Raw genomic sequence first — 9,840 nt, forward strand, 5'->3', positions numbered from 1 at the left:
ATACCCCTGGCAGTCCTGTGCTGTAACCACCTAGCCAGCAATTGTCTGAAAGTGTTGGTAAGTTGTGAGACCGATCTACTTGCACCCAACATCCGACAACACTCCTGTCATTTATTGGGCACAGATATTTTATCAAATCACTTCGGCATGCGAGGGGTGCATGATTATCAAAGAAAGTAATTATAAATAAAATAAATAGATAAATAAATAGTAAAGATTAAATGATCCATAAGCCAATGTACAACCGAAACATTTATATACACACCAGTTTTTCACAATGAATCTGTTTTATTTTTTTAAAATATAATGCATGACTACATGTGTCATTTCAAATATATTATTTTTCTGTTATTTAATTGTAATTATTTCTTTGATGTAACAGTACTATTTTTCCTATGCATTGCTACATCCGAACAATCTAACTACACTATTAAACTATCTTATTACTGATGTATTTGGTATCTACTTTGAAACACTTGATATTACAATGTATTCCTAGGCCTCCTAGATAGTAGCATAATCCAATAAAATTTTCAGTGAAAATATTTTCTTTTCTTCACTATATATTTCTAAGTTATTATCAAACCAATACTTTTAATGATTATGATTTTTAAGAATATAAATATTCCTCTAAGCGAATTGAATAGCTTTTCTTGATATAATATATATAGTAGTTGGTTTAAACGTATCCTGAAGTAATATATTTCAGGGTAGATATATTTTTTTTAGATAAAGAAATATATTAAATGATGATTATATAAACGCCACTAGATTTGGTTTAGAAAAGAAACACGATATAGGAAACGAAATGGGAATTTACCCAATATTAAATGACAAATATGCAGCTATTATACGCGTATCACACATTTGAAAACAATCGTTTTTCTTTCATTTCAAATCCTTTAAGTGACTACTACTACTAATGCCATCTATTGACAGCTAAGTTTCAGATGGAATTTGCACTGTCATTGACCAATAAAACAGCTTAATATTAAAAACACTTTAGGATATGCTCAGTGAAAATTTCAGTTGTTATAAAATACTACACGTGCATATTGAAATAAACACTACTTATATAATTGGTAAAAATATTAAAACAATATAATAACAAGCCTAGTTATATTATTGTCTCATACTTCATATTATTATTATTGTCTCTTACTTAAATGGCCTATTATTTCATTATTGTTTAATTTACTAAAGAGTGGAATATATTCTTCAGGTACCGGCGCCGTTGGCCTCGAGCTGCACAAGAAAGGATTCACGTGAGTATAATGGGAAATTGTACAAGACAATCCCTTCTGAATAATTCAAATACATCTGTAGCGGAGTGGTCAGCATAGTTGGTTTACAACCGAAAAGTCCTGGTCTCGATAAGAATGAAGGACCTTGCTAGGCAGGTCCTATTTATTTCCAACAACTCCCGCTCATATATTTGTCTAACAAAAGCGTCAAGCTATCTAGTGTGTTTGTCTCTCTGACGTTACATGGTAACTTGTTCCATAATAATGAGTCCGAAGTTCCTGGCCAGTGTTCCCCAATATTTCCTGGTCAGTGTTCCCAATATTTCCTGGTCAGTGTTCCCAATATTTCCTGGTTAGTGTTCCCCAATATTTCCTGGTCAGTGTTCCCCAATATTTCCTGATCAGTGTTCCCCAATATTTCCTGCCCAGTGTTCCCAATATTTCCTGCCCAGTGTTCCCCAATATTTCCTGATCAGTGTTCCCCAATATTTCCTGCCCAGTGTTCCCAATATTTCCTGCCCAGTGTTCCCCAATATTTCCTGCCCAGTGTTCCCCAATATTTCCTGCCCAGTGTTCCCCAACATTTCCTGCCCGATGTTCCCCAATATTTCCTGCCCGATGTTCCCCAATATTTCCTGCCCGATGTTCCCCAATATTTCCTGCCCGATGTTCCCCAATATATGTTTTAAATCAAAATTTATCCAACTAAAATTTACTATTTAGTTATTTGCTTAGTTTTTATTTTTAACATCTAGTGTATATCCACGTGTGAAATTTGTTCTTACATTTGATAACCTATTCTCTTAAAAATGATAATACTTAGTCACTATTTGCTAAAATGTACCGAAATACTGTTAGCCCTAAAATGTTACAATTTTATCCTATTAATTTGGAAGGCAAAACTAAAACCCAACTAAAACAGTCTTAGGCCTAGTATAGCCCATTTAGGTACAATATTAGTTCTAACATAGTGTGTAGCATTGTTTTGTACTGGTAAGGTTAAGTCAGGTCTTTCAGTCTCATTTGTGATTTAATAGAATGTCATTTCGGCTAATTCAGTAATATAAAATGCATGCAGAAGACGAGTCACAATGATGTAAGTGTAATATGATGACCAAACCACAGATCAGAAAATTAAGAAAACGACGGTTCGGACCATCCTGGACTAATATTAAGTCAAGTAATGGAAATAAAGTGGAAGAGATGAACAATACGAGGAAACAGAGTGAGGTGAAAGGTGGAATGAATGAGAGAAAGAAGTTAAGAATCACAGGAATGGTAAGAGTCGGTACAAAAATAGATAATAGGAGCTGGTCGGCCGAGCGGACAGCACGCTGGACTTGTGATCCTATGGTCCCGGGTTCGATCCCGAGCGCCGGCGAGAAACAATGGGCAGAGTTTCTTTCACCCTATGCCCCTGTTACCTAGCAGTAAATAGGTACCTGGGTGTTAGTCAGCTGTCACGGGCTGCTTCCTTGGGGTGGAGGCCTGGTCGAAGACCGGGCCGCGGGGACACTAAAGCCCCGAAATCATCTCAAGGTAACATCAAGATAGGTAAGAATAAGGTAAAAAAAAATATATAGTGTACAAAAATGTACTGTTTCATTGTATTATTAAAATAAATACATTTATATGTGTTTGTTTTCATATATATATGTTTGATTTAAAAAACAAACACATTATATATATATATATATATATATATATATATATATATATATATATATATATATATATATATATATATATATATATATATATATGTCGTACCTAATAGCCAGAACGCACTTCTCAGCCTACTATTCAAGGCCCGATTTGCCTAATAAGCCAAGTTTTCATGAATTAATGTTTTTTCGTCTACCTAACCTACCTAACCTAACCTAACCTAGCTTTTTTTGGCTACCTAACCTAACCTTACCTATATATATAGGTTAGGTTAGGTTAGGTAGGGTTGGTTAGGTTCGGTCATATATCTACGTTAATTTTAACTCCAATAAAAAAAAATTGACCTCATACATAGAGAAAAGGGTTGCTTTATCATTTCATAAGAAAAAAATTATAGTAAATATATTAATTCAGGAAAACTTGGCTTATTAGGCAAATCGGGCCTTGAATAGTAGGCTGAAAAGTGAGTTCTGGCTACTAGGTACGACATATATATATATATATATATATATATATATATATATATATATGTCGTACCTAATAGCCAGAACGCACTTCTCAGCCTACTATTCAAGGCCCGATTTGCCTAATAAGCCAAGTTTTCATGAATTAATGTTTTTTCGTCTATCTAACCTACCTAACCTAACCTAACCTAGCTTTTTTTGGCTACCTAACCTAACCTTACCTATAAATATAGGTTAGGTTAGGTTAGGTAGGGTTGGTTAGGTTCGGTCATATATCTACGTTAATTTTAACTCCAATAAAAAAAAATTGACCTCATACATAGAGAAAAGGGTTGCTTTATCATTTCATAAGAAAAAAATTATAGTAAATATATTAATTCAGGAAAACTTGGCTTATTAGGCAAATCGGGCCTTGAATAGTAGGCTGAGAAGTGAGTTCTGGCTACTAGGTACGACATATATATATATATATATATATATATATATATATATATATATATATATATATATATATATGTCGTACCTAGTAGCCAGAACGCACTTCTCAGCCTACTATGCAAGGCCTGATTTGCCTAACAAGCCAACTTTTCCTGAATTAATATATTTGCTCTAATTTTTTTCTTATGAAATGATAAAGCTACCCATTTCATTATGTATGAGGTCAATTTTTTTTATTGGAGTAAAAATTAACGTAGATATATGACCGAACCTAACCAACCCTACCTAACCTAACCTAACCTATCTTTATAGGTTAGGTTAGGTTAGGTAGCAGAAAAAGTTAGGTTAGGTTAGGTTAGGTAGGTTAAGTAGTCGGAAAAACATTAATTCATGAAAACTTGGCTTTTTAGGCAAATCGGGCCTTGCACAGTAGGCTGAGAAGTGGCGTTCTGGCTATTAGGTACGACATATATATATATATATATATATATATATATATATATATATATATATATATATATATATATATATATATATATATATATATATTTCAAAATGAAAATGTTGACATATATGTTCCATAAAACTTTAATAGAAAGTAACATTCTAGAAACATAGATGCCCTGGAACCCTCAGAAGGAATGTTGAACATTCTTAAACGAACTGGAGTGTACAGCCTTACCTATCAGGAGTTCATATCCCAGAACCCGACAACAATTTCTGGAGGTGAGAACCCGTCCACATCTTTGTCTTTAAAAAGTATAAAGAAGTATGAATATCCAGAGTATGGAACCTTAAGTGAGTAGTTCAATGCCTCTGTATTCTAAAGTAAATGTTAATATACATAGAGATACTTAACTCCTACCTGTCATCCATACCACTACACTTAATTACTTAAATTCATAACTTATATAAAAGCATATGTTCAATAATTCTATCATTAATTTATAATAAACTTCTTCACTTATGTCATTTAAACAAATTTAAATGTTTTTCACGGTTTTATCATACAAATTTTAGTCTGTGTGTATTGTTCTTTTATAAGTGGTGAGAGTCAGTAAGCTAATTAATAGCTACTAGATTATGTTACATTTAGTGTTGATGTCTCGTTTTCAAAAAGGAAGGAAATTGTACTTTCTTTGAATAAAAAGATGGCAGTCAACAGGAAGCTGACGTTACGTCAGATGTGTAAGCCAAAGAAGGCAGGTATCATTATGGCGAAATGTGATTGGTCAGAATGACTCGACGTATGATAGGGGAGAGAGGATGTAATGAGAGCAGTCAGGGAGGGAGGACCTTGAGAGGGCAGCAGGTGTGGGAGGAGCTCGGGAGGGCTGCAGAGGAGGGAGGACCTTGAGAGGGCAGCAGGTGTGGGAGGAGCTCGGGAGGGCTGCAGGGGAGGGAGGACCTCGAGAGGGCAGCAGGGGAGGGAGGACCTTGAGAGGGCAGCAGGTGAGGGAGGACTTTGAGAGGGCCGCAAGTGTGGGAGGACCTTGAGAGGGCAGCAGGAGTAGGAGGACTTTGAGAGGGCAGCAGGAGAGGTAGGACCTTGAGAAGGCAGCAGGTGTGGGAGGACCTTGAGAGGGCAGCAGGTGTGGGAGGACCTTGAGAGGGCACCAGGTGAGGGAGGACCTCGAGAGGGCTGCAGGTGTGGGAGGACCTTGAGAGGGCAGCAGGAGTGGGAGAACCTTGAGAGGGCAGCAGGTGAGGGAGGACCTCGAGAGGGCAGCAGGTGTGGGAGGACCTTGAGAGGGCAGCAGGTGAGGGAGGACCTTGAGAGGGCAGCAGGAGTGGGAGGACCTTTAGAGGGCAGCAGGTGAGGGAGGACCTTGAGAAGGCAGCAGGTGTGGGAGGATCTCGAGAGGGCAGCAGGTGAAGAAGGACCTTGAGAAGGCAGCAGGTGAAGAAGGACCTTGAGAGGGCAGCAGGAGTGGGAGGACCTTGTGAGGGCAGCAGGTGTTGGAGGACCTTAAGAGGGCAGCAGGTGAAGGAGGACCTCGAGAGGACAGCAGGTGTGGGAGGACCTTGAGAGGGCAGCAGGAATGGGAGGACCTTGAGAGGGCAGCAGATGAGGGCCTTGAGAGGGCAGCTGGCGAGGGAGGACCTTGAGAGGGCAGCAGGTGAGGGAGGACCTCGAGAGGGCAGCAGGTGTGGGAGGACCTTGAGAGTGCAGCAGGAGTAAGAGAACCTTGAGAGGGCAGCAGGTGAGGGAGGACATTGAGAGGGCAGCAGGTGAGGGAGGACCTTGAGAGGGCAGCAGGAATGGGAGGACCTTGAGAGGGCAGCAGGAATGGGAGGACCTTGAGAGGGCAGCAGGTGAGGGAGGACCTTGAGAGGACAGCAGGAGTGGGAGGACCTTGAGAGGGCAGCAGGTGAGGGAGGACATTGAGAAGGCAGCAGGTGAGGGAGGACCTTGAGAGGACAGCAGGTGTGGGAGGACCTTGAGAGGGCAGCAGGAATGGGAGGACCTTGAGAGGGCAGCAGGAATGGGAGGACCTTGAGAGGGCAGCAGGAATGGGAGGACTTTGAGAGGGCAGCAGATGAGGGCCTTGAGAGGGCAGCAGGTGAGGGAGGACCTCGAGAGGACAGCAGGTGTGGGAGGACCTTGAGAAGGCAGCAGGAATGGGAGGACCTTGAGAGGGCAGCAGGAATGGGAGGACCTTGAGAGGGCAGCAGATGAGGGCCTTGAGAGGGCAGCTGGCGAGGGAGGACCTTGAGAGGGCAGCAGGGTTGGGAGGACCTTGAAAGGGTAGCAGGTGAGGGAGGAGCTTGAAAGGGCAGCAGGTGAGGGAGGACCTCGAGAGGGCAGCAAAAGTTGGAGGACAATGAGAGGGCAGCAGGTGAGGGAGGACCTGGAGATGGCAGCAAGTGTGGGAGGACCTTGAGAGGGCAGCAGGAGTGGGAGGACCTTGAGAGGGCAGCAGGAGTAGGAAGACCATGAGAGGGCAGCAGGTGAGGACCTTGATAGGGCAGCAAAAGTGGGAGGACCTTGAGAGGGCAGCAGAAGTGGGAGGACCTTGAGAGGGCAGCAGGTGTGGGAGGACCTTGAGAGAGCAGCATGTGTGGGAGGATCTCGAGAGGGCAGGAGGTGTGGGAGGACCTTGAGAAGGCCGCAGGTGTGGGAGGATCTCGAGAGGGCAGCAGGTGAGGACCTCGAGAGGCAGCAGAATTGGGAGGACTTTGAGAGGGCAGCAGGTGAAGGAGGACCTCGAGAAGGCAGCAGGAGTGGGAGGACCTTGAGATGGCAGCAGATGTGGGAGGCCCTTGAGAGGGCAGCAAAAGTGGGAGGACCATGAGAGGGCAGCAGGTGTGGGAGGACCTTTAGAGGACATTGAGAGGGGAGCAGGTGAAGAAGGACCTTGAGAGGGCAGCAGGTGTGGGAGGACCTTGAGAGGGCAGCAGAAGTGGGAGGACCTTGAGAGGGCAGCAGGAGTGGGAGGACCTTGAGAGGGCAGCAGGTGTGGGAAGACCTTGAGAGGGCAGCAGTAGATGGAGGACCTTGAGTGGGCAGCAGCAGTGGGAGGACCTTTAGAGGGCAGCAGGAGTAGGAGAACCTTGAGAGGGCAACAGGTGAGGGAGGACCTCGAGAGGGCAGCAAAAGTGGGAGGACCTTGAGAGGGCAGCAGGCGAGGGAGGACAATGAGGGGGGAGCAGAAGAGGGAGGACCTTGAGAGGGCAGCAGGAGTGGGAGGACCTTGAAAGGGTAGCAGGCGTGGGAGGACCTTGAGAGGGCAGCAGGAGTGGGAGGACCTTGAAAGGGTAGCAGGTGTGGGAGGACCTGGAGAGGGCAGCAGAAGAGGGAGGACCTTGAGAGGGCAGCAGGAGTGGGTGGACCTTGAGAGGGCAGCAGGTGAGGGAGAACTTTGAGAGGGCAGCAGGCGAGGGAGGACATTGAGACTGCAGCAAAAGTGGGAGGACCTTGAGAGGGCAGCAGGTGAGGGAGGACCTTGAGAGGGCAGCAGGTGAGGGAGAACTTTGAGAGGGCAGCAGGCGAGGGAGGACATTGAGAGGGCAGCAGAAGAGGGAGGACCTTGAGAGGGCAGCAGGAGTGGGAGGACCTTGAAAGGGTAGCAGGTGTGGGAGGACCTTGAGAGGGCAGCAATAGTAGGAGGACCTGGAGAGGGCAGCAGGTGAGGGAGGACCTTGAGAGGGCAGCAGGTGAGGGAGGACCTCGAGAGGGCAGCAAAAGTGGGAGGACCTTGAGAGGGCAGCAGGTGAGGGAGGACCTTGAGAGGGCAGCAGGTGAGGGAGAACTTTGAGAGGGCAGCAGGTGAGGATCTCGAGAGGGCAGGTGAGGAGGGAGCCCAGCAAACAATTTTAGGTTGCCACAACTTACCTGCAAAGTTTTTTAAAGTAGTTGCAACGTTTGGTTTCAAGTATTAGCTGCGTTATTGTGTGGTCGTAAATAGGTTGCCACAACTTACTGTACAACGTTGGATAAAGAAAATTTGAGACCTTGTGGCAACCTTAAATGTTGTATAAACGTAGTTTTCGGGATTAATGGTATATTTAAAAATGTAGAAATATTTAAACAATATTTTCTACATTTAGTAAAAATAAAATAAGAGAATAATGAAGGAATACAATAATGAATATACAATAATTTTTGTATTCATTATTTTCATTTAATGCAGAATCCATGAAGGTGGTGGTGGAAGTGTTAGTGGTAGTGGAAGTAGAGGTGGTGGTAGTGGAAGTGGTGGTTGCAGTGATTGTGGTGGTAATAGTGGTTGTGTTAGTGGAGGTGGTGGTGGTGGTAGAAGTGGTGCTGATGGTAGTGGTAGTTGTGGAGTTGGTGGTAGCAGTGGTTGTGCTAGTGGAGGTGGTGTTGGTAGTGGAGGTGCTGGTGGATGTCTAGGTGGTGGAGGTGGTAGTTGAGGTGGTGGTTGTGGTGGTATTAGTGGAGGTGGACGTGGTGATAGTGGTGGTTCTTTTACCATACTGAAGTACACTCTACCATACTCAAGTACATCCTTCCATCCCAAGTGCAGCCTATCATTCTCAGGTACATTCTACCGTATTCAAGAATAGGCTACCATCCTGAAGTACATTCTCCCATCTTCAAATACACCCTGTAATCCTCAAGTAGATCCGACCATCTTTAAGAACATCCTACCATCCTCAAGTACACCCTAATATCATCAAGTACTCTTTCCAACCTCAAGTACATCCTACCATCGTCATGTATATCTTACTATCCTTAAGAAAATTCTAACATACTCAAGTACATCCAATCATCCTCAAGTTCATCTTACATTCACAATTACACCCTACTATCCTCAAGAACATCCTACCATCCTCACGTATATCCTACCATACTCAAGTACTTTCTATATTCTTGAAGTACATCTTACCATCCTCAAGAACCTCCTACCATCCGCAAGTACATCCTACATTCCTCAAGTACATCCTATAATCAAGTACATCCTATGCTCAAGTACATCCCACCTTCATCAATTAAACCCTACTATCCTCAAGTACATCCTTCCATACCCAAGTACATCCTACCATCCTAAGTGCACCCTACCATCCTCAAGTGCATCCTTCCATCCTCAAGTACACATTACCATCCTCAAGTTCATGCTACCACACTCAAGTACATCCTACCATCCTTAAGTACACCCTACCATCCTCAAGTGCATGCTACCACACTCAAGTACATCCTACCATGTTCAAGTTATCTCATTATCCTGAAATACATGCTAACATCCTTAAGTACCTCCTACCATCCTAAAATAGATCCAACCATCCTCAAGTGCATCCCACAATTATGAAGTAGATTCTACTCCTCAAGAACATCGTATTATCCTTAATACATCCTTCCATTCTCAAGTACATACCACCATTATGAAGTATATTCTATCATCCTCAAGTACATCCTAACAATAAAATAAACATTAATGTAAAAATGTTACTTGACGAAAATGTAATAATTTGACAAAATTGTGAATAATAACGATGTTTTGACTTCTTTTTCATGGGTAGAAATGTTAACTTATATATAGTCAGCTGTCTGAAAAGTTATCTAT

The 9,840-nt window shown here is 42.9% G+C and overlaps 1 protein-coding gene across 1 annotated transcript in view; it reads left to right on the forward strand.

The window, feature by feature from the left end:
* The window catches only part of LOC138368654 (methyltransferase-like protein 27), a 134,708-nt gene that overhangs the window by 91,574 nt on the left and 33,294 nt on the right, over positions 1–9,840 (forward strand). The window contains exons 4-5 of the mRNA XM_069331370.1: positions 1,223–1,265; positions 4,422–4,537. Coding sequence (XP_069187471.1) covers positions 1,223–1,265; positions 4,422–4,537 — 159 coding nt within the window. The remainder of the gene's footprint in view (positions 1–1,222; positions 1,266–4,421; positions 4,538–9,840) is intronic.

Source organism: Procambarus clarkii, chromosome 25 (genome assembly GCF_040958095.1).
Source record: "Procambarus clarkii isolate CNS0578487 chromosome 25, FALCON_Pclarkii_2.0, whole genome shotgun sequence".
Classification (NCBI taxonomy): domain Eukaryota; kingdom Metazoa; phylum Arthropoda; class Malacostraca; order Decapoda; family Cambaridae; genus Procambarus; species Procambarus clarkii.